The 27,032-nt window shown below is 46.6% G+C and overlaps 1 protein-coding gene across 8 annotated transcripts in view; it reads left to right on the forward strand.

Annotated features, from left to right (window-relative positions):
* Nucleotides 1-27,032, forward strand: part of DPP10 (dipeptidyl peptidase like 10) — a 652,879-nt gene that overhangs the window by 302,082 nt on the left and 323,765 nt on the right. For all 8 annotated transcript variants that reach the window (XR_013217894.1, XM_077273449.1, XM_077273443.1 and 5 more), the window contains 2 exons: nucleotides 13,661-13,713; nucleotides 13,793-13,874. Coding sequence is in view for 7 of the 8 variants with exons in the window: in XM_077273449.1 (XP_077129564.1) it covers nucleotides 13,661-13,713; nucleotides 13,793-13,874 (135 nt within the window). In the remaining variant the exon portion in view is untranslated. The remainder of the gene's footprint in view (nucleotides 1-13,660; nucleotides 13,714-13,792; nucleotides 13,875-27,032) is intronic.

Raw genomic sequence — 27,032 nt, forward strand, 5'->3', positions numbered from 1 at the left:
CTTTTTTTTTTTCTCGGTTTCATCTTCAATCACTTTTCAACCTGGTTCCAAGAATGTCAAGGCAGATGCCTTATCTCGCAGTTTTGATCTGATATCACCCCCCGAACCTCCATTCTTCAGGACGGGGTGGTTGTTGCGGGGTTATCCTCTCAATTGGAGCAGGAGATTCGGAAGGCTCAGTCTCTTGCATCTCCCTCTTTGCCTGACTATAAGCTCTTTGCCCCGGTTCAGTACCGGTTGAGGGTTCTCCGAGAGTTCCACGATTCTGCTCTCAGTGGACACCCGGGGATCTCTGCCTTCCGGAAAGCCATTGCTAGACTGTTTTGGTGGCCCTACATTACCTCTGATATCACTGTATTTGTGTCTGCTTGTGATACCTGTGCCCATGCTAAGAGCTTCCATAACTGGCCAGCCGGGGAATTGGTGCCATTGCCAATTCCGGATAGACCTTGGACTCATTTGTCCATGGATTTTATCACTGATCTCCCTCCTTCTGGGTAGTGGTTAACAGATTCAGTAAACAAGTGCATTTTGTACCTCTGGTGGGATTGCCTAATGCTGAAACACTCCCTAAGCTATTTGTTGAGCACGTTGTACGGCTGCATGGCTTGCCTTTGAATGTTGTTTCTGATAGAGGGGTACAATTTGTGTTCAAATTTTGGAGGGCATTTTGTAAATGATTGGGTGTTTGCTTTACCTTCTCCTCTGCTTACCATCCTGAGACCAATGGTCAGACGGAGAGGACCAATCAGTCACTTGAACAGATTTTGAGGTGTCTTGCTATGTCTCGGCAGGATGATTGATGTTCTTCATTGCCCGTGGCTGAGCTTGAATTTAACAATTGAATTAACCAGTACACGGGCACATTTCCATTCTTCTGTAACTATGGTTTTCACCCTCATTTTGGCTAATTTTGTAGACTGGATTCAGGATGTCCAGGGGCTGATTTGGCAGTTCAACGATTGGGGGAGGTGTTGAGGGAGGTCCAGAAGAACATTGGTGTCACGCTCGTGCCCAGACTGGTTGGTGCGGGTGAGTGGCCCCACTGTGCCACAGACCAGACTACCCTGCAAGGGGCGTAACTAAGTAGCTTCCTTGGTATTCACTGGAGCCTCTGATGGTGAGGTCAGGCTTGTGCGGCAGGCAGCTGCCAGGTGCTACTCCAGGGTGGTGTCTGGCTGTGGCTGCTGATCCCACCGGGGAAAGGGAACATAGACAGGCAAGCGGGCACGGCTGGCACTCTGGCAGACAGGCGGGCACGGCTGGGACACAGGCAGGCGGACGGGTACAACAGAGACACTGGCAGGCAGGTACGGAAGGCACTTTGGCAGGACAGGCGGACAAGGCTGGTACACTGGAAGAACCAGTAGGGACCGATCTGCAAGCAGGTATGTAAAACAGGTATGAACCTGTTCAGACAGGAGGACTTATGAATAGATAGAGAAAGACCGCAAGAGCGGATGCAGAGCGAAAGCACAGGAGCTAGAGCCAAGAACAGAGACGCAGGAGGCGGAGACAAGAACAGGAGGCAGATCCAAGCACAGAAACACAGGAGGCGGAGACAAGAAAAAAAAAAAGAGAGACGGAGCCAAGAGCAGGAGGCGGAGCCAATAGGAGGTGGCAGAGCCACAGAGCATGGCCACAGAGTGCAGAGCTGAGTGCAGAGCAAAGCTACAGAGAGCAGAGCCGAGACCAATGCCACAAAGTGCAGAGTGAGAGCAGAGCAAGACACAGAATGCAGAACTGAAAGCAGAGCAAAGCCACAGAGTGCAGAGCAAGGAGCAAAGCAAGGTTACAGAGAGCAGAGCCGAAAGCAGAGCAAAGCAAGATACAGAGTGCAGAGCAGAGCAAAGCTAGATACAGAGGGCAGAGCAGAGCAAAGCAAGACACAGAGTACGGACAGCAGAGAAAGCAAACCAAGACAGGGATATCAACGAACACAGGAACAGGACTAGACTAAGACAGAGTCAGGAATGGGACAAGGCACAGAAACACGGACACAAGCAAGGGTACGACGCCCCACTGGGTGGAGGACATAGGCCAGGGTATGACACCCCACTGGGTGGCTACACAAGGACCCAAGCCAGGGTACTACGCCCCACTGGGTGGCAAACACAGGACAGAGACCAGGGTGCAACACCCCACAGGCTGGCGGACACAAGAGTAGCAGAGACAGGGCCTGGCACCTCAGCAGCTAAGAACTGACTGAGGGAGTAAGTTGCACAGGCCCCCAACAATGGGTGGGGAAGTCTTAAATACAGGAAGCCTCATGGCAATTGGCCGGGGACACCTTAGCAAGGTGCACGCAGTCTCAATAAGACACAGGAGTTGCCGGCGCCGCCCCCCTATGCACACAGACACAGCATGCACAGAGCAAGCAGCAGACATGAGGAACACAGCATGGAGCTGGCAGCAGAGAGAAGTCACAACAAGGCCCAGAGAAGCGAGTGAGTTTGAGTGTAATGCAGGTGGGGGATGGGAGGCCATGCAGTGATGCCAGCAAGGTTGTTACAATTGGGGAGCCTCAGGGCAAACATAAACTTTTTGTGGATAAGCGACAGTCTGTAGGACCTATATTCCTGGTAGGAGATAAAGTGTGGTTGTCCACCAGGAACATTTGTCTTAAGGTTCCTTCTGCTAAGCTGGGTCCCAGGTTTATTGATCCTTACGAGATCATTGAGGTGGTCAATCCAGTTGCCTTTCGCTTACGGCTTCCTCCGTTGCTTCGTGTTCCATAAATCCCTTCTTAAGTCATTTGTACCATCCTCTGCTGGGCCTTCATCCCCTCCGCCTCCTGTCTGTGTGGATGGTCAGACTGAGTGTGAAGTGGAACGGATTGTGGATTCTCGCATGGTCCATAGTTCACTTCAGTATTTGGTCCATTGGAGGGGTTACGGCCCTGAGGATCGATCTTGGCTCCCACCGCGATCTGTCCATGCTGATCGATTTGGTCCGGGCATTTCACGCACGTTATCCTGGGAAACCTGGGGGTCCGGTGGCCCTCCCTTGAGAGGAGGGTACTGTCATGATCCGTTCCAGGGTTTAGTCCTGTCTGCTCTTTTTCTGGACTGATCATGTCAAGGGTTAACTTTGCTCTCCCGCATTCTGGGCTCAGGTTTGCTATTTAGCTCTTATGCATCCTGCTGGCAGTGTCAGCTATAGTTCTGTCTTCGGCGTGTGAACCTGACTCTGGTAACTCTTGATTTGTCCTGCTATGATCCCTGACTTGTCCCGTGTCTGTTTACTCCCTCTGTCTGCCCTTTTCCCAGCGCTTCTCTGTGTTCCTGTTTGATTCTCTGGTTCCTGACTTGGCTCGTATTTGAACTCGCTCCTGTTTTCTGACTTTGTCTTATCCGCTTCTGACCGCTGCTGAACCTCCTGGCTTGTTTTTTGACCACGTTTACGGCTTGCCTCCTTTTGGTACTTCAGCCTCTGATTGTATTTTGACTCGGCCTGTCTGACCACTCTCTCGCCACTTGGTGTTTCTCTGTGTACACAGTCTCACTTCCCTCCCAAGCTCCCTCTGGTGGAGGCTGCATTATACTGCACTTCAGCAGCATGACATTGGGGTTTGGGCATTGGTCTGGTATACAAAGAGGTTGTGGTGGTTGAACAATGAAGACTTGCCTTGTTTGGTTGATCTTATTTTTGAAGTGTGTGGCAAAGTCCTCAGCAGAGATGAGGGAGGTTGGAGGGGGTAGTGGGGGGCGGAGGAGGGAGTTAAAGGTTTTGAATAACTGGGGCACATATCTCCCCTCCAGTACTTTACCAGTGACTTATATAATGTCCCCACCAGCCCCATATCTGAGGATAATGTCCGAAACTGCCATATATCGGAGGATAATGTATACGATCGGCCCCATATTTATGGATAATGTCCAAACTTGGCCCGTATCTAAAGATAATGTCCTGACCTGCCATATATCTGAGGATAATGTCCTGACCTGCCCCATATCTGAGTATAATGTACCCGATCTGCCCCATAACTATGGATGATGTCCCAACCTGCCCCGTATCTAAGGATAATGTCCCGACCTTCCCCATATCTAAGGATAATGTCCCAATTTGCCTCATATCTAAGGATAATGTCCCGACCTTCCCCATATCTGAATATAATGTACCCGACCTGCCACATATCCATGGATGATGTCCCAACCTGCCCCGTATCTAAGGATAATGTCCTGACCTTCCCCATATCTGAGTATAATGTACCCGACCTGCCCCATATCTTAGGATAATGTCCCAATCTGCCACATATCTTAGCTTGCCCCATATCTGAAGATAATGTCCTGACCTGCCATATATCTGAGGATAATGTCCTGACCTGCCCCATATCTGAGTATAATGTACCCGATCTGCCCCATACCTATGGATGATGTCCCAACCTGCCCTGTATCTAAGGATAATGTCCCAATCTGCCTCATATCTAAGGATAATGTCCCGACCTTCCCTGTTGTGAATTCTGCTTTTGGGTTCCCTCCGGTGGTAGTAGGTGGTAATGCAGTTGTCCCTGGGTTGCAGTCCTAGTCAGGTGTGTCTGCTGATTGCAGTTCTGACTGGGGTATTTAGGTGTGCAGGATTCATTAGTCCTTGCCAGTTGCCAATTGTTGTTGGGAGGTGTTGGACCTCTGCCTGTTCCTCCTGCCTTTCTGCCAAATCAGCAAAGATAAGTGTCTGTTTTTTTTTTCTGTGGCACACATGCTGTGTGCTTCATAATTCAGTGCTATTCTTTTGTGTTTTCTTGTCCAGCTTAGATTGTGTCAGTATTTTCTCAGTCTTGTTGGATTCTCTGGGGTTGCAGATATTCATTCCACGTCTTTAGTTAGATTGTGGAATTTTTTGTATTATCTGCGGTGGATATTTTTGGAAGGGTTTTATTACTGACCGCCTAGTATTCTGTCCTATCCTTTCCTATTTAGCTAGAGTGGCCTCTTTTGCTAAATCCTGTTTTCTGTTATGATCCCAATGGCAAGGATCTCAGAGATTACAGCAAAGTCTGCAAACATAAATACCAGCTCATAGGGACGTGGTAACTAGGCTGACCATATACCTGATCCTAGCACAAACACTAACAGCAGCCGGGGAACGTGCCTACGTTGATCCTAGACGTCTCGCGCCAGCCGGAGAACTAACTAACCCTATAAGGGAAAATAAGACTTCTCTTGCCTCCAGAGAAATGACCCCAAAGTAATACAAGCCCCCAACAAATAATAAGGGTGAGGTAAGAAGAAAAGACAAACGTAAGAATGAACTAGATTTTAGCAAAGAGAGGCCCACTGACTAATAGCAGAAAATAGTAAGATGACTTATATGGTCAGCAAAAAACCCTGCAAAATATCCACGCTGAATATCCAAGAACCCCCAAACCGACTAACGGTGAGGGGGGAGAATATCAACCCCCTAGAGCTACCAGCAATATCAGGAATCACATTTTGTACAAGCTGGACAAAAAAATATGAACAAAGCAAATAACAAAAAATAAGAAAGCAGGACTTAGCTTATCTTGCAAAGAACCAGGACCTGAAGACAGGAGCAAACAGAAATGAACTGATTACAACGATGCCAGGCACTGGACTGAGAATCCAGGAAGTTTAAATAGCAACACCCCAGGCCTAACGAAGCAGGTGAGTACCAACCTGGTAAAAGACAATCCAAGTGCCAAATCACTAGTGACCACAAGAGGGAGCCAAGAAGTATAGTTCACAACAGTTTTCTACCTGCGTGTGTCTTTTCTTCTCCTACTCACAGTTATTATTCATGGGGGCTGCCTATCCTTTGGGGTTCTGCTCTGAGGCAAGGTAGTATTCCTATTTCCATCTATAGGGGTATTTAGTCCTCCGGCTGTGTCGAGGTGTCTAGGGTTTGTTAGGCACACCCCACGGCTACTTCTAGTTGCGGTGTTAGTTCAGGATTTGCGGTCAGTACAGGTTCCACCGACTCCAGAGAAAGTTTCATGCGGCTCCAAGGTCACCGGATCATAACAGTACAACTGGCCAATAATGAGTTAAATGCATCTCAGAAGAAGGGAAGAAAGGTGTTGAGCCATTTTTTTTTCTGCAGTCTGCTTTGTCTTTTCTTCCCTCTTTATCTATGGGTGGCTGAGGAGTCTTGTGCCAGCATGGATGTTCAGGAATTAGCTTCTCGTGTAGACCAGCTTGCTGCTAGGGTACAGGGTATTTCTGATTACATTGTTCAGACTCCTGTTTTAGAGCCGAAGATTCCTACTCCTGATTTGTTTTTTGGTTACAGGTCCAAATTTTTGAGTTTTAAAAACAATTGTAAACTGTTTTTTGCTCTGAGACCGCGATCCTCCGGTGATTCCATTCAGCAGGTTAAAATTGTCATCTCCCTGCTGCGTGGCGATCCACAGGATTGGGCATTTTCCCTGGAATCTGGGAATCCGGCCTTGCTTAATGTAGACTCCTTTTTTCAGGCTTTAGGATTATTATATGATGAACCGAATTCTGTGGATCAAGCAGAGAAGACCTTGTTGGCCCTGTCTCAGGGTCAAGAGGCGGCAGAATTGTATTGTCAGAAATTTAGAAAATGGTCTGTGTTGACTAAATGGAATGATGAAGCTTTGGCGGCAATTTTCAGAAGGGGTCTTTCTGAATCCGTTAAAGATGTTATGGTGGGGTTTCCCACGCCTTCCGGTCTGAGTGATTCTATGTCTCTGGCCATTCAGATTGATCGGCGCTTGCGGGAGCGTCGAACTGTGCGCGCTGTGGCGTCGTCCTTAGAGCAAAGTCCTGAGCCAATGCAGTGTGATAGGATTTTGTCTAGAACGGAACGACAAGGATTCAGACGTCAGAATAGGTTGTGTTATTATTGTGGCGACGCTTCTCATGTCATTTCAGTCTGCCCTAAGCGGACAAAAAGATCGCTAGTTCATTTACCATCAGTACAGTACAACCTAAATTTCTGTTATCAGTGTCCTTGATCTGCTCATTGTCATCATTTTCTGTCATGGCGTTTGTGGATTCAGGCGCCGCCTTGAACGTAATGGATTTTGAGTTTGCCAGGCGTTGTGGTTTTCCCTTGCAGCCTCTGCAGAACCCTATTCCTTTAAGGGGGATTGATGCTACACCTTTGGCTAAAAATAAGCCCCAGTTTTGGACACAGGTGACCATGCGCATGGCGCCAGCCCATCAGGAAGATTGTCGATTTCTGGTGTTGCATAATTTGCATGATGTTATCGTGCTGGGTTTTCCGTGGTTGCAGGTACATAATCCTGTGTTGGATTGGAAGTCTATGTCTGTGACTAGTTGGGGTTGTCAGGGGGTTCATAATGATGTTCCTTTGATGTCAATCTCCTCTTCTTCCTCTTCTGAAATTCCAGAGTTTTTGTCTGATTTTCAGGATGTATTCGATGAGCCCAAGTCCAGTTCCCTTCCACCGCATAGGGACTGTGATTGTGCGATTGACTTGATTCCAGGCAGTAAGTTTCCTAAGGGCCGACTTTTCAACCTGTCTGTGCCTGAAAAGTTATGTTAAAGAGTCTTTGGAGAAAGGGCATATTCGGCCATCTTCTTCACCATTGGGAGCAGGGTTTTTTTTTGTTGCTAAGAAGGATGGCTCCTTGAGACCTTGTATTGATTATCGCCTCTTGAATAAGATCACGGTCAAGTTTCAATACCCTTTACCTTTGCTTTCCGATTTGTTTGCTAGGATTAAGGGGGCTAGTTGGTTTACGAAGATTGACCTTCGGGGGGCATATAATCTTGTTCGTATTAAGCAGGGTGATGAATGGAAAACTGTGTTTAATACGCCCGAAGGCCATTTTGAATACCTTGTGATGCCATTCGGGCTCACTAATGCTCCATCTGTTTTTCAATCCTTCATGCATGATATTTTCCGGATTTATATTGATAAATTCTTGATTGTATATTTGGACGATATTTTGATTTTTTCCGATGATTGGGAGTCTCATGTGGAACAGGTCAGGATGGTATTTCAGATCCTTCGTGACAATGCTTTGTTTGTGAAGGGGTCTAAGTGTCTCTTTGGGGTGCAGAAGGTTTCTATTTTGGGCTTTATTTTTTCTCCCTCATCTATGGAGATGCATCCGGTTAAGGTTCAGGCCATTCATGATTGGATTCAACCCACATCCGTGAAGAGCCTTCAGAAATTTTTGGGTTTTGCAAATTTTTATCGCCGTTTCATTGCTAACTTCTCCAGCGTGGTTAAACCCTTGACCGATTTGACGAAGAAAGGCGCTGATGTGGCGAATTGGTCCTCTGCGGCTGTCTCTGCCTTTCAGGAGCTTAAATGCTGATTTACTTCTGCTCCGGTGTTGCGCCAATCGGATGTTTCTCTTCCGTTTCAGGTTGAGATTGACGCTTCTGAGATTGGGGCAGGGGCCGTTTTGTCTCAGAGGGATTCTGTTGGTTCCTTGATGAAACCGTGTGCCTTCTTATCCCGCAAGTTTTCGCCTGCTGAACGCAATTATGATGTCGGCAATCGGGAGTTGTTGGCTATGAAGTGGGCGTTTGAGGAGTGGCGACATTGGCTTGAGGGAGCTAAGCACCGTATTGTGGTCCTGACCGATCATAAGAATCTGATTTACCTCGAGTCTGCTAAACGGCTGAGTTCTAGACAGGCTCGATGGTCCTTGTTTTTTTCCCGTTTTGATTTCGTGGTTTCGTATCTTCCAGGTTCTAAGAATATTAAGGCTGATGCCCCTTCTAGGAGTTTTTTGCCTGATTCTCCTGAGGTCCTTGAACCGGTCGGCATTCTGAAAGAAGGGGTGGTCCTTTCTGCCATTTCCCCTGATTTACGGCAGGTTCTTCAGGAATTTCAGGCTGATAGACCTGACCGCTGTCCTGTGGGGAAATTGTTTGTTCCTGACAGATGGACTAGTAGAGTGATTTCTGAGGTTCACTGTTCTGTGTTGGCTGGTCATCCTGTTATTTTTGGTCCCAGAGATTTGGTTGGTAGGTCCCTTTGGTGGCCTTCTTTGTCACGTGATGTGCGTTCTTTTGTGCAGTCCTGTGGGACTTGTGCGCGGGCCAAGCCTTGTTGTTCCCGTGCTAGTGGGTTACTTTTGCCATTGCCGGTCCCTGAGAGGCCCTGGACGTATATTTCTATGGATTTTATTTCTGATCTTCCGGTTTCCCAGAGGATGTCGGTTATCTGGGTTGTTTGTGATCGGTTTTCTAAGATGGTTCATTTGGTGCCTTTGCCTAAATTGCCTTCCTCTTCAGAGTTGGTTCCGTTGTTTTTTCAGCATGTGGTTCGTTTGCATGGTATTCCGGAGAATATTGTGTCCGACAGAGGTTCCCAGTTTGTTTCTAGGTTTTGGCGTGCCTTTTGTGCTAGGCTGGGCATTGATTTGTCTTTTTCTTCTGCATTTCATCCTCAGACAAATAGCCAGACCGAGCGAACTAATCAGACTTTGGAGACTTATTTGAGATGCTTTGTGTCTGCGGATCAGGATGATTGGGTGGCCTTTTTGCCATTAGCCGAGTTTGCCCTTAATAATCGGGGTAGTTCGGCTACTTTGGTTTCGCCTTTTTTTTGTAATTTTGGTTTTCATCCTCGTTTTTCTTCTGGGCAGGTTGAGCCTTCTGACTGTCCTGGTGTGGATTCTGTGGTTGACAGGTTGCAGCAGATTTGGGCTCATGTGGTGGACAATTTGGTGTTGTCTCAGGAGGAGGCTCAACGTTTTGCTAACCGTCGTCGGTGTGTTGGTTCCCGGCTTCGGGTTGGGGATCTGGTTTGGTTGTCTTCCCGTCTTGTTCCTATGAAGGTTTCTTCCCCTAAGTTTAAGCCTCGGTTTATTGGTCCTTATAGGATTTCTGGGATTATTAATCCGGTGTCTTTTCGATTGGCGCTTCTGGCCTCTTTTGCTATCCATAATGTCTTCCATAGATCTTTATTGCGGAAATATGTGGTGCCCGTTGTTCCCTCTGTTGATCCTCCGGCCCCTGTGTTGATTGATGGGGAGTTGGAGTATGTGGTTGAGAAGATTTTGGATTCTCATTTTTCGAGGCGGAGGCTTCAGTACCTTGTCAAATGGAAGGGTTATGGCCAGGAGGATAATTCTTGGGTTTTTGCTTCTGATGTCCATGCTGCTGATTTGGTCCGTGCCTTTCTTCTGGCTCGTCCTGATCGTCCTGGGGGCGCTGGTGAGGGTTCGGTGACCCCTCCTCAAGGGGGGGGGGGTACTGTTGTGAATTCTGCTTTTGGGTTCCCTCCGGTGGTAGTAGGTGGTAATGCAGTTGTCCCTGGGTTGCAGTCCTGGTCAGGTGTGTCTGCTGATTGCAGTTCTGACTGGGGTATTTAGGTGTGCAGGATTCATTAGTCCTTGCCAGTTGCCAATTGTTGTTGGGAGGTGTTGGACCTCTGCCTGTTCCTCCTGCCTTTCTGCCAAATCAGCAAAGATAAGTGTCTGGTTTTTTTTTGTTTTTTTTCTGTGGCACACATGCTGTGTGCTTCATAATTCAGTGCTATTCTTTTGTGTTTTCTTGTCCAGCTTAGATTGTGTCAGTATTTTCTCAGTCTTGTTGGATTCTCTGGGGTTGCAGATATTCATTCCACGTCTTTAGTTAGATTGTGGAATTTTTTGTATTATCTGCGGTGGATATTTTTGGAAGGGTTTTATTACTGACCGCCTAGTATTCTGTCCTATCCTTTCCTATTTAGCTAGAGTGGCCTCTTTTGCTAAATCCTGTTTTCTACCTGCGTGTGTCTTTTCTTCTCCTACTCACAGTTATTATTCGTGGGGGGCTGCCTATCCTTTGGGGTTCTGCTGTGAGGCAAGGTAGTATTCCTATTTCCATCTATAGGGGTATTTAGTCCTCTGGCTGTGTCGAGGTGTCTAGGGTTTGTTAGGCACACCCTACGGCTACTTCTAGTTGCGGTGTTAGTTCAGGATTTGCGGTCAGTACAGGTTCCACCGACTCCAGAGAAAGTTTCATGCGGCTCCAAGGTCACCGGATTATAACACTTCCCCATATCTGAATATAATGTACCCGACCTGCCACATATCTATTGATGATGTCCCAACCTGCCCCGTATCTAATGATAATGTCCCGACCTTCCCCATATCTGAGTATAATGTACCCAACCTGCCCCATATCTAAGGATAATGTCCCAATCTGCCACATATCTTAGCTTGCCCCATGTCTGAAGATAATGTCCTGACCTACCCCATATCTGAGGGTAATGTCCAGATCTGCTGTATATCTGAGGATAATGTCCCAACCTTCCCCGTATCTAAGGATAATGTCCTGACCTGCCATATATCTGAGAATAATGCCCTCACCTGCCCCATACCTGAGTATAATGTACCCGATCTGCCCCGTATCTAAGGATAATGTCCCAACCTTCCCCATATCTAAGGATGATGTCCCAACATGCCCCGTATCTAAGTATAATGTACCGACCTGCCCCATGTCTGAGTATAATGTCCCAACCTTCCCCATATCTATGGATGATGTCCCAACCTGCCCCGTATCTAAGGATAATGTCCCGACCTTCCCCATATCTGAGTATAATGTCCCGACCTTCCCCATATCTATGGATGATGTCCCAACCTGCCCCGTATCTAAGGATAATGTCCCGACCTTCCCCATATCTGAGTATAATGTACCCGACCTGCCCCATATCTAAGGATGAAGTCCCAATCTGCCATATATCTTAGCTTGCCCCATATCTGAGTATAATGTCCCGACTAGTGATGAGCAAATATACTCGTTACTTGAGATTTCTCGAGCACGCTCGAGGGTCCTCCGAGTATTTGTTAGTGCTCGGAGATTTAGTTTTCATCGCCGCAGCTGAATGATTTACATCTGTTAGCCAGCATAAGTACATGTGGGGGTTGCCTGGTTGCTAGGGAACCCCACATGTACTTATGCTGGCTAACAGATGTAAATCATCCAGCTGTGGCAAGAAAAACTAAATCTCCGAGCACTAAAAAATACTAGGAGGTCACCCAAGCGTGCTCGAGAAATCTCGAGTAACGAGTATATTCGCTCATCACTAGTCCCGACCTGTTCATATCAGAGGATAATGTACCCGACATGCCTCATTTCTGAGGATAATGTACACAATCTGCCCCATGTCATAAGATTTTGTCCCAATTTGCTCCATTTCTGAGCATAATGGCCCCATCTGCCACATACCTGTGGATAATGTCCCGACCTGCCCATATCTGGGATAATGTCCCAACCTGCCCATATCTGAGAATAATTTCCCAGCCTGCCCATATCTGGGATAATGTCCCGACCTGCCACCATATCTGGGATAATGTCCCGACCTGCCCCCATATCTAAGGATAATGTCCCGACCTGCCCCCATATCTGAGCATAATGTAACCGATCTGCTCCATATCTGAGTATAATGTCCCGACCTGCCCCCATATCTGGGATAATGTCCAGACCTGACCCATTTCTAGGGATAATGTCCCGACCTGCCCCCATATCTGGGATAATGTCCCGACCTGCCCCCATATCTGGGATAATGTCCCGACCTGCCTCCATATCTGGGATAATGTCCTGACCTGCCCCCATATCTGAGGATAATGTCCCGACCTGCCCCCATATCTGGGATAATGTCCAGACCTGACCCATTTCTGGGGATAATGTCCCGACCTGCCCCCATATCTGGGATAATGTCCCGACCTGCCCCCATATCTGGGATAATGTCCCGACCTGCCTCCATATCTGGGATAATGTCCTGACCTGCCCCCATATCTGAGGATAATGTCCCGACCTGCCCCCATAGCTGGGATAATGTTCAGACCTGACCCATTTCTGAGGATAATGTCCCGACCTGCCCCCATATATGGGATAATGTCCCCACCTGCTCCATATCTGGGATAATGTACCAACCTGCCCATATCTGAGGATAATTTCCCAGTCTGCCCCATATCTGAGGATAATGTCCCGACCTGCCCATATCTGAGGATAATGTAACCGATCTGTCCCATATCTGAGGATAATTTCCCAGTCTGCCCCATATCTGAGGATAATGTAACCGATCTTCCCCATATCTGAGGATAATGTCCCGATCTGCCCCATATCTGAGGACAATGTCCCGATCTGCCCCATATCTGACGATAATTTCCCAGTCTGCCCCATATCTGGGATAATGTCCCGATCTGCCCCATATCTGAGGATAATTTCCCAGTCTGCCCCATATCTGAGGATAATGTCCCGATCTGCCACATATCTGAGGACAATGTCCCGATCTGCCCCATATCTGAGGATAATTTCCCAGTCTGCCCCATATCTGAGGATAATGTCCCGATCTGCCCCATATCTGAGGATAATTTCCCAGTCTGCCCCATATCTGAGGATAATGTCCCGATCTGCCACATATCTGTGGATAATGTCCCGACCTGCCCATATCTGAGGATAATGTCCAGACCTGCCCCATATCTGAGGATAATTTCTCAGTCTGCCCCATATCTGAAGATAATGTCCAGACCTGCCCCATCTCTGGGGATATTAACCTCGGTTTGTCGGCTACTGGTATGTAAGTTTGCCTTGTATTATAGGGTTATTATGTGTCGCAGGACAAGGAGATCTCCCGTGAGGCTTTCAGCTCTTGCAGAAGATGTGGATTTGAATCGTCTGCAGACTGTTTGTGACCCCGGCTCCAGCGCCTGATGTAATTGTACACTGGTGATAATTTTGCCTTTCCTCTCTAATTACAGGTGTTTCATTATTCATACACGGCCTCCTACGTGATCTACAACATCCACACCAGGTGCGTGCACAGCTCCGCAGATCTCTGACCAAATATCAGCTTTATACATCTGCACTTATGTGTAATATTTGTGTTTCAGGGAGGTTTGGGAGCTGAACCCTCCAGAGGTGGATGACTCGGTGCTGCAGCATGCGTCGTGGGGGGTGCAGGGGCAGCAGCTGGTAAGATCCTGCGCAATATTCTCATCTATCCATCGTCACAGCCACACCGTACCCTGCACAGTACATAGAAGCATCAGTACAACTGCTAGGCAAAGGGTGACGGGGCACTAGTGATCTTCTCAGTCGCATTGGTTCCAGGGCTGATTTAGAACAAAGCCCACATTAAGACAAAGATATGGCCCAGGCTTCATGGAATCATAGAAAGATAGAATTGGAAGAGATCCTCCAGGGTCATCAGGACCTTCGGGGTCATCATGTCCACCCCTTCTCAATGCAGTAGTCACTAAACCATCTCATACAGATGTCTGTCCAGCCTCTGAAAATTTCCATTGAAGGAGAACTCACCACCTTTCATGGCCACCTATTCCATGCATTGATCACTTTCACTGTTAAAAAGTATTTTCTAATATTTAATCTGTATCTTCACCATTTCAGGTTCATTCAATTGCTTCTTGTGTTTCCATGTGTAAATGAGAATAATAACGATCCCTCTACACTGTGACAGCCCTTCAGATTTTTGTAGACAACTATTGTCTCCTCTTAGCCTTCTCTTTTGTAAGCTAAACGTTCCCAGATCCTCTAACTGTTCCTCATAGGACATTGTTTGCAGGCCAGTCACTATTCTTGTAGCTCTCATTCACAATCTGTGATCTATTAGTATACCCAAGTTTTTTTCACACGTGCTGTTGTTTAGCCCTATTCCTCCATTTTGTAAATGCTTTTTCTATTTTTCTTGCCCAGACTTAGGACCGCATTTTTCCCTGTTAAAAACGATTGTGTTAGTTGCTGCTCACAGTTCCAGTTTGTTTAGATCTTTTTGAATTCTCTTTCTTCACTAGTTTTAGCTATCCCTCGTAGCTTTGTGTCATCACAAATTTAATCAATTTACCCTCAGTTCTTTCATCTAAATCATTGATAAAGATGTTGAACAACACTGGGGCCAGGACAGAGCCTTGTGGTAGCCCACTTGAGACATTCTTGAAACTGGATGTACAACCATTTATTACCACACTCTGAGTACGATCACTGAGCCTGTTTTGAATCCACCTTATCGTAGCCTTGTCAATCCCATACTTGGTCATTTTTTTAAATAAGGATAGTGTGATATACTTTATCACATGCTTTGTTGAAGTTGAGATTTACTATATCTACCATATTTCGCTGATCCACCCAGTCAGTGATTTCATCATAGATGGAAATTAGATGAGTATGGCATGACTTGTTTGCTAAAAACCCATGCTGGCTCTAGTTAATTACTGTATTCTTATCCAAGTACTTACATACTGTACATACTGTTTAATAATTTGTTCACATATCTTTCCTGGTATAGAAGTAAGACTCACTGGCCTGTAATTTCCTGGCTCCGTCAAGTTTTCTTTTTTTGAAGGTAGGGACAACATTTGTCCTTCACCAATCTTCTGGGACTTCTCCTGCTTTCCAGGATTTTTCAAAGATTCTGGCAATTTCCTCTGCTAACTCTTTCAGTACCCTAGGGTGTAATTCATGTGCACCAGGAGATGTAAATTAATGTATATTAGCTAAGTGTTCCTTCACCTTCTCTCTATTTATGAATAGTTTGGAGTCTAAATCCTATAGCATCTTTAACTTTTCTTTTACTTTTGACACCTCTCCAAAATCCTTTCTTATTGCTTTTGACATCTCTTGTAAGCCTTAATTCATTATTGGCTTTAGCGAATCTGATCTGATCAGTAAGAGAAAAGAACAAAAAGATACTGCCTGTGTGAACAGTGCTGCTAGCAGACCTTATAATGTGCAGTGACCTCACCTGTGGTGGTTGTGTGGGGTAGATGTAACACTGAAAGAAGCTGCACCGATCCTAGCTCTGGATACACAGAAATGAGAATAGGAGCCAGAGAAAGAACAAAACTGTGCGATCGTCTGGTCAGGAGCTCCCTCTGATGGATTGGCAGAGCATCATAGTAAACTATAATAGACTTTGCGTTTCAGGGACGATCCGTCCCCTTCTTCAGGTCCAGTCCAACAGGATGTCAGTCCTGACCTTCATTTTGGGAAGAGAGTGATGTGACAATTATAGTCAGATGCAAGGAACATGTAAAGGAACACACCCTTCTCCAAGCTGTAGCCTCACAATGATAAAGAAACCAGCAACTCCAATTTGATTGTTCACATACAGTAAATGCATGTAACACAGAGAAAAAATAATAAAACATGTTAGAAGAATATATATATATTTACAAAAAATGGATTTGTGTAAAAAACCTAAATACTGTATCTACAGTGGGTACAGAAAGAATTCAGACCCCTTTATATTTTTCACTCTTTGTTTCATTGCAGCCATTTGGTAAATTCTATAAAGTTCATTTTCTCTCAGTAATGTACACTCTGCACCCCATCTTGACTGAAAAAAAACAGAAATGTAGAAATTTTTTTCAAATTTAGTAAAAAAGAAAAACTGAAATCTCCCATGGTCATAAATCTTCAGCCCCTTTGCTCAGTATTGATAGAAGCCCCTTTTGAGCTAGTACGGCCATGAGTCTTCTGGGGAATGATGCCACAAGTTTTTCACCCCTGGATTTGGGGATCCTCGGCCATTCTTCCTTGCAGATCCTCTCCAGTTCCGTCAGGTTGGATGGTGAACGTTGGTGGACGCCATTTTCAGGTCTCCAGAGATGCTCCATTGGGTTCAGGTCAGGGCTCTGGCTGGGCCGGTCAGGAATGGTCACAGAGTTGTTCTGAAGTCACTCCTTTGTTATCTTAGCTGTGTGCTTAGGGTCATTGTCTTGTTGGAAGGTGAACCTTCGGCCAAGTCTGAGGTCCAGAGCACTCTGGAAGAGGATTTCATCCAGGATATCTCTGTACTTGGCCGCATTCATGTTTCCTTCAATGACAACCAGTCGTCCTGTCCCTGCAGCTGAAAAACTCCCCCATAGCATGATGCTGCCACCACCATGTTTCACTGTTGGGATGGTATTGGGCAGGTGATGAGCAGTGCCTGGTTTTCTCCACACATGCCGCTTAGAATTATCACCAAAATGGTCTATCTTCGTCTCATGAGACCAGAGAATCTTATTTCTCATAGGCTGGGAGTCATTCATGTGTTTTTTAGCAAACTCTATGCGGCTTTCATATGTCTTGCACTGAGGAGAGGCCACTCTGCCATAAAGGCCCTACTGGTGGAGGGCTGCAGTGAGAGTTGACTTTGTGGAACTTTCTCCCATCTCCCTACTGCATCTCTGGAGCTCAGCCACAGTGATCTTGGGGTTCTTCTTTACCTCTCTCACCAAGGCTCTTCTCCCACGATTGCTCCGTTTGGTTGGACGGCCAGGTCTAGGAAGACTTCTGGTGGTCCCAAACTTCTTCCATTTAAGGATTATGAAGGCCATTGTGCTCTTAGGGACAGGGTCGGACTGGGGTGTCTGTAGCCCACCATTGAAATGGACTCTAGGGGCCCACCCTACAGCTATATGCAAATATCTGTCAGTCGTTATCCCCATTATAGTGGATCATCAACTGTAAAACACAGGTGGCTCCTGCACATCTACTGTGCGCACCCATAACTGGGATGTATAATTACGGTAGTTTAAATTAATGGGGTTCTTTGGTTAAAAAAAGTTATCACCGAACTATGGGCTCCACAGGATAGGTGATCCTTAGGTCCGACCATTAGAAACTGCACCGATCGGAAGAATGGGGAATTTTTATCCCTGACAGAAAAATGTTTAGAATTGAGAGTCCTCAGTGGTTGATACCTTTTAATGGCTAACTGAAAATATGGTAACAAATTGCAGCTTTCGAGACTACTCAGGTCTCTTCATCAGGCATAGACTAATACAAATTCTGAAGAATCACATATTTATGCACAACATAGCACAGAAAAAAAACAAACCATGGATAAGCCAGGTGACATGAAGCAGAATTACCATGAGTGATAAACAGTTATGTCCATAAATGTTGGGCCAGTTCTTAGATTAGGAATGTTTTATTGTCCTGATTGGGGTCTCTGTTGTGATGACCCCTTATAGTGTGAGGGGCAAGTTCCTTAGTTGATGTAAAAAGACATAAATCCGTGTGACACATTCATTCCTGCAGTTAGACTGTCAAAGGTCGTCATCAGTTTATATTCCCAGACTCTCCTGTCTCTCTGAGTTTTGAAGTTACCTTTTAATACAAGTAATCTCATGTCCATAATGCTGTGATCAGGGAGACAGAAATGTTTGGCCACAGGTAGATCCATTGTTTTTTCTCTTATTGTATGGCGACGAGAATTCATCCTTGTCCTCAGTTTCTGCCCTGTCTCCCCCACATACAGACCCCCAGTTGGACATTTAGTACAAATAATTAGGTACACCACATTAGAAGTGACGCAGCTGAAGGTACCTGGGATCTTGTAGTCCTGATGTGAGTTGGGATCTTTATCTTGTCCGTGGTCATTATAAATGGACAGGTTTTACATTTTTTCTGGTTGCAGGTTCCTGCAGCTGTTGGAGAGGACAGGGAGCTTCTGACAATGATGCTTCTTAGATTTGGGGGCTGTCTAAAACACAGTAGTGGGGGGTCTGGAAACATGGATTGTAAGCGGCATCTTTTTGTAGTAAAGGTTGTAATTTCCGTGCAGCTCCCCTTAGCGCCTCCAGATTTGGGTTGTAGGTGACCACTAGAGGTGCCCGGTTATTTTCTTCTTTAGCTTTGTAATGTAGCAGGTGATTCCTTGATATTCTGGTGGCTCTTGTGATCTGGTTTTCAATTGTTCTTGGATGGTAGCCCTGATTCAAAAAGGTCTTTCTGAGGCGACCAAGGTGTTCATCCCTGTCCATTGGGTTGGAACATATACGATTGTATCTGATGGCTTGGCTGTAGACAATGGAGTTTTTTATGTGTTTTGGATGGAACCTGTCCCATTTAAGGTATGTTGGACGGTCGATTGGCTTCTGATACAGGGATGTCTCTATTTTATTGTTCTGCAGCTTAATGATGGTGTCCATTAAGGTAATTTCAGTGCAGGAGTAGTTGAGTGTCAAGTTGATGGTTGGATGAAATTGATTAAACAGTTCATGGAACGTCTTTAGCTGTGGCTCAGACTCCGTCCAGATGATTAAAATGTCATCAATGTAGCGGTAGTACGCCAGAGGCCTGATGGGACATGAGGACAAAAGTCGCTTTCAAGCTTGGCCATGAAAAGATTTGCATACTGTGGGGCCATTTTACTTCCCATTGCTGTGCCAGTCTCCTGTAGATAGATCTTCTTGTTAAATTCAAACTAATTGTGGGTGAGGATGAATTTTATAAGTTTCACCACAGAATTTGCATCAGTCCCTATGTTTTCCAGGAAGAATTTGCAGGCATTTAATCCATCCTGGTGTGGGATATTGGAGTACAAAGATTCCACATCCATGGTGGCCAGGATGGTTCCTTCTGGTAGAGGACCTATTGCTGATAATTTATTCAATAGGTCAGTTGTGTCCTGAATGAAGCTGGGTGTATCTTTTACCAGGGGTTTAAGAATAGCCTCTACCCATCCAGATACCTGCTCAGTAAGGTGCCCACACATGAAATAATTGGTCTTCCTGGATTTCCAGATTTGTGGATTTTGGGAAGCATGTAGAATGTCCCTGTTCTTGGACTTTCTGGTATCAGGTCATTGGCTCTTATGGATTCGTCGGGCAGACAAGATACCAATTTGTTTAGTTCCTTGTAGTAGTCCTGTGTAGGATCCTACTCCAATTTTTTGTAGTAGCGAGTGTCCATAAGTTGTCTGTTTGCTTCCCTCATGTAGTCTGATGTGTTCATCATGACTATTGCACCTCCCTTGTCAGCAGGTTTGATGATGATTTCTTTGTTGGTTTTCAGAGACTGTATGGCCTTTCTCTCCTGGGCACTGATGTTGGACGCTTGTCTCCTGTTAGTATCTATGATGGTGGATTTTATCACATGTCTGAAGGAGTCTATATATTTATCCAAATGAGGGTTGCGTCCAGGTGGAGGTGTCCAGTCTGACCTCTTCTTTGTTGTTAGGATCCCTCTTCCTTCAATCCAAGTGGGTTCCGAATCTTCTGTATCATTGAAATATTCCCTCAGACGCAGTCTCCTGAAAAAATGTTCCATATCCCTGCAGAGTTCAGTTTTATCCAGGGCCTTAGTAGGACAAAATGAGAGTCCTCTGGAAAGCACGGCCAGCTCCACTTTGTTGGGTTTATAATCTGAGAGATTAATAACACAGTTATATGTGCCTGGAATGGAGTGCTTGTCCAAGTTGTCAGGTTTAGGCTTTGTTTTGTATCTGTTGGCATAGAGTCCTGAATTGAGACGCAATCTGTGCAGTTTCTTTTCCTTGTTATGAATCAGAAAGGTCCGTAGTTTGTTGTAATATTGTTGTAATTTTTGCTCTGTGTCTTCTGTAAGTGTCTTCCTCAGAGTTTCAAATTGCCCTTGGACTTTACTCTTTATGCTGTAGCAGACATGCAAAAGATGATTCCTTAATCTCTCAGAAGTCCTGTGACACAGGTTTTGTGCATAATGGGTATTGAGGTATGAAGAACTGGGTTTGTAATCCAGAGTCCTTTGGGAATTAGATTCTCCTTTTTGCATTTAGATAGGAAAATGGCCCCACAGTATGCAAATCTTTTCATGGCCAAGCTTGAAAGCGACTTTTTGTCCTCATGTCCCATCAGGCCTCTGGCCTACTACCGCTACATTGATGACATTTTAATCATCTGGACGGAGTCTGAGCCACAGCTAAAGACATTCCATGGACAGTTTAATCAATTTCATCCAGCCATCAATTAACACTCAACTACTTCTGTACTGAAATTACCGTATTTTTTGGACTATAAGACGCACCGGACCATAAGGCGCACCCCAAATTTGGGGTGAAAATTGCAGAAAAAAAGATTTTTTATAAGATGGGGGTCCGTCTTATTGTCCGAATTTACAGTATCTTACCTGAGGGCTGGCGGTGGCAGAGCAGGGTCACAGGAGGCATGGTGTCGGCAGAGGTGGGGTGATGCGGTACGGCGTGCACCTGAGCAGGGTCCCTTCCTGCTTAGGTGGGTGACGCCACGGCCTGGTGTCCATGGGAGGGTTGCAGCAGTGGTTACCGGCAGAGGTGCTGGGATAAGGAGGTGCTGGGATGAGGAGGTGCTGGGATGAGGAGTTGCTGGGATGAGGAGGTGCTGGGATGAGGAGTTGCTGGGATGAGGAGGTGCTGGGATGAGGAGGTGCTGGGATGAGGAGGCGCAGTGAGAGGTATGGCGTCAGAGGGGTCCCTTTCCCCGGTGAGGTGATGCAGCAGCCCGGTAAGCAGCAGAGCCGGGTGAATCCTGTTGTTAGCGGTGGTGGCGGCCATCTTCCCGAGGCCGCGCGTGCGCAGATGAAGCGCTCTGCTTCCCGGGGCTTCAGGAAAATGGCCGCGGGAGGCCGCGCGTGCGCAGATGGAGATCGCGGCGGCCATTTTCCTGAAGCCAAGAACTTCAGGAAAATGGCCGCCGTGATCCCCATCTGCGCACGCGCGGCATCCTGCGGCCATTTTCCTGAAGCCCCGGGAAGCAGAGCGCTCCATCTGCGCACGCGCGGCCTCCGGAAGATGGCCGCCACCACCGCTAACAACAGGATTCACCCGGCTCTGCTGCTTACCGGGCTGCTGCATCACCTCACCGGGGAAAGGGACCCCGCTCACTGCGCCTCCTCATCCCCCGCACGTCTGCCGCCGCACCTCTGCCACCGCACCTCTGCCGCCACGGTAAGCCTGCATTGCGACTATTAGACGCACCCCCCCATTTTCCCCCCTTTTTTTGGGGGGAAAAAGTGCGTCTTGTAGTCCGAAAAATACGGTAACTTTTTTGGACACCATCATTAAGCTGCAGAACAATAAAATAGAGACATCCCTGTATCAGAAGCCAATCGACCGTCCAACATACCTTAAATGGGACAGTTTCCATCCAAAACACACAAACTCCATTGTCTACAGCCAAGCCATCAGATACAATCGTATATGTTCCAACCCCATGGACAGGGATGAACACCTTGGTCGCCTCAGAAAGACCTTTTTGAATCAGGGCTACCATCCAAGAACAATTGAAAATCAGATCACATGAGCCTCCAGAATATAAAGGAATCACCTGCTACATTACAAAGCTAAAGAAGAAAATAACCGGGTGCCTCTAGTAGTTACCTACAATCCAAATCTGGAGGCGCTAAGGGGAGCTGCACGGAAATTACAACCTTTACTGCAAAAAGATGCCCGATTACAATCCTCCAGACCCCCCACTACTGTGTTTTAGGCAGCCCCCAAATCTAAGAAGCATCATTGTCAGAAGCTCCCTGTCCTCTCCAGCAGCTGCAGGAACCTTTCCGTGCAACCAGAAAAAATGTAAAACCTGTCCATTTATAATGACCACGGACAAGATAAAGATCCCAACTCACATCAGGACTACAAGATCCCAGGTACATTCAGCTGCGTCACTTCTAATGTGGTGTATCTAATTATTTGTACTAAATGTCCAACTGGGGGTCTGTATGTGGGGGAGACAGGGCAGAAAGTGAGAACAAGGATGAATTCTCACCGCCATATAATAAGAGTAAAAAGAATGGATCTACCTGTGGCCAAACATTTCTGTCTCCCAAATCATAACATTATGGACATGAAATTACTTGTATTAAAGGGTAACTTCAAATCGCAGAGAGACAGGAGAGTCTGGGAATATAAACTGATGACGACCTTTGACAGTCTAACTGCAGGAATGAATGTGTCACACGGATTTATGTCTTTTTACATCAACTAAGGAACCTGCCCATCGGACTATGAGGGGTCATCACAACAGAACCAGACCCCAATCAGGACAATAAAACAATCCTTATCTAAGAACTGGCCCAATAGTTATGGACGTAACTGTTTATCACTCATGGTAATTCTGCTTCATGTCACCTGTCTTATCCATGGTTTGTTTTTTTCTGTGCTATGTTGTGCATAAATATGTGATTCTTCAGAATTTGTATTAGTCTTTGCCTGATGAAGAGACCTGTGTAGTCTCGAAAGCTTGTAATTTGTTACCATCTTTTCAGTTCGCCATTAAAAGGTATCAACCACTGAGGACTCTCAATTCTAAACATTTTTCTATCTACTGGCTAACACGGTACCAAGATATATATCTTTCCTGTTTCCCTGACAGGACACTTATCCCATTTATATTTAAAATGCAGCAGCTTCTGAGAGGTTTGATCGCGGCTCCATTCATTTCCTTTGGGGCTTCCAGAAAAAAAGCAAAGGCCGCCACTAAGGGAATGAATGGATCAGTGATCTAGTCGGACATGCCACTCCAGTCTAATGGGGATAAAAAGTTCCACATTTTGCTGAATGGGTCCAAGCAGTCAGACCCCCACCAATCAATATGTTATCACTTCTTCTATATGGGGGAGTTGGGTCAATAATTAGGGCATCACACCAAATACAATATGTAAGAAATAATGATAAAGTGCCAAACAAAAATGAACATATGTATACATATTAGTCCAATAAACCGAATTTCAAAGCCTATCAATAGATAACACCAACAAAAAGGCCCCCCAAATTATTAGACAGGCCAAATAATGCTTTGTTTAAATCAAATATTTTTATTTATATGAAAAAGATAAAAAAAATCTTAGTTCAAATACACAAACAATTATAGAAATGCCTCCAATACAATAAAAATCAGGTGTGGATACACTAGTATTATTATTATTATTATTATTCATTTTTTATAGCTCCATTTATTCCATGGCGCTTTACATGTGAAATAAGGGGCAAATATAGACAAATACATTAAACATGAGCACAAACAAGGCACACGGGTACATAAGGAGAGAGGACACTGCCCGTGAGGGCTCACAGTCTGCAGGGGATGGGTGATGATACACTAGGAGAGGGTAGAGCTGGTTGTGCGACGGTCCAGTAGGTTCAGGATCACTGCAGGCTGTAGGCTTGTCGGAAGAGGTGATTCTTCAGGTTCTTTTTGAAAGTTTCTATGGTAGGCGAGAGTCTGATGTGCTGGGGTAGAGAGTTCCAGAGTATGGTGAAGCACGGGAGAAGTCTTGGATGCGGTTGTGGGAAGAAGAGATTAGAGGGGAGTAGAGAAGGAGGTCTTGAGAGGATCGGAGGTTGCGTGTTGGTAGGTACCGGGAGATCATGTCACAGATGTATGGAGGAGATAGGTTGTGGATGGCTTTGTAGGTCATTGTGAGGGTTTTGAACTGGAGTCTCTGGGCGATAGGAAGCCAGTGAAGGGCTTGGCATAGGGGAGAGGCTGGGGAATAGCGGGGAGACAGGTAGATTAGTCGAGCAGCAGAGTGTAGGATGGATTGGAGTGGTGCCAGAGTGCTAGAGGGGAGTCCAGAGAGAAGGAGGTTGCAGTAGTCGAGGCGGGAGATGATAAGGGCATGCACTAGTGTTTTTGTGGTGTCACGGTCAAGGAATGTGCGGATCCGGGAAATGTTTTTGAGTTTGAGGTGGCAGGAGGAGGCAAGGGCTTGGATATGTGGCTTGAAAGAGAGGGCAGAGTCGAGGATCACCCCGAGGCACCGGGCGTGTGGGACTGGGGAAAGTGAGCAGCCATTGACATTGATGGATAGGTCTGGTGGAGGGGTAGAGTGAGATGGGAGAATGATGATGAATTCTGTCATGTTCAGTTGTAGAAAGCGAGCAGAAAAGAAGGCTGAAATAGCAGACAGACAGTGCGGGATTTTGGTAAGTAAGGAGGTGAGGTCAGGTCCGGATAGGTAGATCTGCGTGTCATCAGCATAGAGATGGTACTGCATACCGTGGGATTCTATGAGCTGTCCCAGACCGAAGGTGTAGATGGAGAAGAGTAGGGGTCCTAGAACAGAGCCTTGAGGAACACCGACTGACAAGGGGCGAGGTGAGGAGGTGGTGTGGCGGAGGGAGACACTGAATGTCCGATCTGTCAGATATGATGAGATCCAGGAAAGGGCCAAGTCTGTGATGCCAAGAGATGAGAGGATTTGTAGCAGAACGGAGTGGTCCACAGTGTCAAAGGCAGAAGACAGGTCCAGGAGAAGGAGGACAGAGTAGTGTCGCTTGTTCCTGGCAGTTAGTAGGTCATTGGTGACTTTAGTTAGGGCAGTTTCAGTTGAGTGATGGGAACGGAAGCCAGATTGTAATCTATCAAAGAGGGAGCAGGAGGAGAGGTGAGAGGACAGTTCAAGATGGATGTGTTGCTCCAGCAATTTGGAGGCATAAGGAAGAAGAGATATCGGGCGATAGCTAGACACAGAGGATGGGTCGAGGGAGGGCTTTTTGAGGATGGGTGTGATCTTGGCATGTTTGAAGGATGAGGGGAAGACACCTGTTGTGAGTGAGAGGTTGAAGAGGTGTGTTAGGGTTGGGATGAAGACCGTGGAAAGGTTAGGGATGAGGTGGGATGGGAGAGGGTCAAGCGTGCAGGTGGTGAGGTGTGATCTTCACAGGAGGGTGGAGAGCTGATCTTCTGTCATGGTGGAGAAGCTGGTTTTGGAGGAGCAGGGGTGAGCAGCTAAGAGGGGCAGTGGGCGCTGTGGGCCAAAGCTTTCTCTGATCGTATCAATCTTCTGTTTAAAGAAAGAGGCAAAGTCTTCAGCAGAAATGAGAGGGGAGGGAGGGGGTGCAGGGGGACGGAGTAGAGAATTGAAAGTGTTGAAAAGCTGTTTAGGGGTTGTGAGACAGGGAGGATATGAGAGATGAGAAGTAAGTTTGTTTTGCGGCAGTGAGCGCGGACTTGAAGCTGGCGAGGGACTGCTTGTATGCGGTGAAGTGGTCAGCGGAGCAGGATCGCTTCCATCTTCGCTCAGCGATCCTGGAAGCCCGTCTCAGTTCTTTAGTCAGGCTGGTCAGCCAGGGCTGCCTGTTGACTGTACGAGTTTTGCTATGCATGAGCGGGGCGGCCGAATTGAGTGTTGCTGTTATGGTGGCATTATAAAAAGCAGCAGCATCTGTGTCATGAAGGGAGGCTATGTCGGTAAGAGGGAGAAGGGACTCAGAGAGTGATTGTAAGTTGAGATGTTTGAGATTTCTGCGAGGGAGTTCGTGGAGTGGGGGTTGCACACTAGGAGAGGAGAGGGAAGAGAATGTCAGTAGGTTGTGGTCAGACAGGGGGAGGGGTGAGTTAGTGAGATTAGTAAGGGAGCAGAGGCGGGTGAAGACGAGGTCCAGCGTGTGGCCATCTTTGTGAGTGGCCCCAGAGGACCATTGAGTGAGGCCAAAGGAGGCAGTCAGTGATAAAAGTTTAGAGGCAGCTGAGGTGGAAGTGTCAATCGGGATGTTGAAATCACCCATGATGATAGTGGGGATGTCAACAGAGAGGAAATGAAGTAGCCATGTGGTGAAGTGGTCCAGAAAGGTGGAGATGGCTAGTTCTGGGGGGCGGTAGATTACAGCCAGCTGGAGGTTGGAGGGGGAATAGATGCGGATGGAGTGCACCTCAAATGAGGGAAGAGTAGCGGAGGGTGGTAGCGGGATTAGAGTGAAGGAGCAGGTGTCGGACAGGAGCAAGCCAACTCTTCCACCACGTTTGTTGGTGGAGCGAGAGGTGTGAGAGAGGTGAAGACCGCCGTAGGAAAGCGCAGCTGGAGAGGCTGAGTCAGAGGGGGTGAGCCAGGTTTCCGTGATGCCAAGGAAGGAGAGTTTGTTGGTGATGAAGAGGTCATGGATAAATGGCAGTTTGTTGCAGACGGAGCGTGCGTTCCATAGTGCTCCAGGTAAGGGGACCAGGGGAATGGGGGCTTGATGAATGGGTATGAGGTTGTCATGGTTGGGAAAACGTGCGGAGGATCGAGGTAGGGGGTTAGAAATGAGTATGGGGATAGGTGAGGTGGGCCAGGATTAGGGGATACATCACCGGCAATGAGGAGTAGCAGAGAGCGCGTTAGAAGGTGGGAGCAGGATAGGACATGATGGGGCCGTGTGTGTCTGGAGAAAAAGGATTGTATGTGGAGGAACAGTTCTGAGGAGAAGGTGAGATGGCTGGGGAGGATGGAGGAAGAAATGACTAGTTCCTTACAAGGTGGAGGGATTGCAGGAGATTGTAAGAAGGAAAGTAGTATGGGGGTGAATGAGAAAAGAAACCGAAACATTGTAGTGGTTTGGTGTTCTGTTACCTTCCAGTCAATTCCAGTCCAATTCAGTCTAATTCAAATTCATAATTAAAAAGA

This window comes from Ranitomeya variabilis, chromosome 7, assembly GCF_051348905.1.
Source record: "Ranitomeya variabilis isolate aRanVar5 chromosome 7, aRanVar5.hap1, whole genome shotgun sequence".
NCBI classification, from domain to species: Eukaryota; Metazoa; Chordata; class Amphibia; order Anura; family Dendrobatidae; genus Ranitomeya; species Ranitomeya variabilis.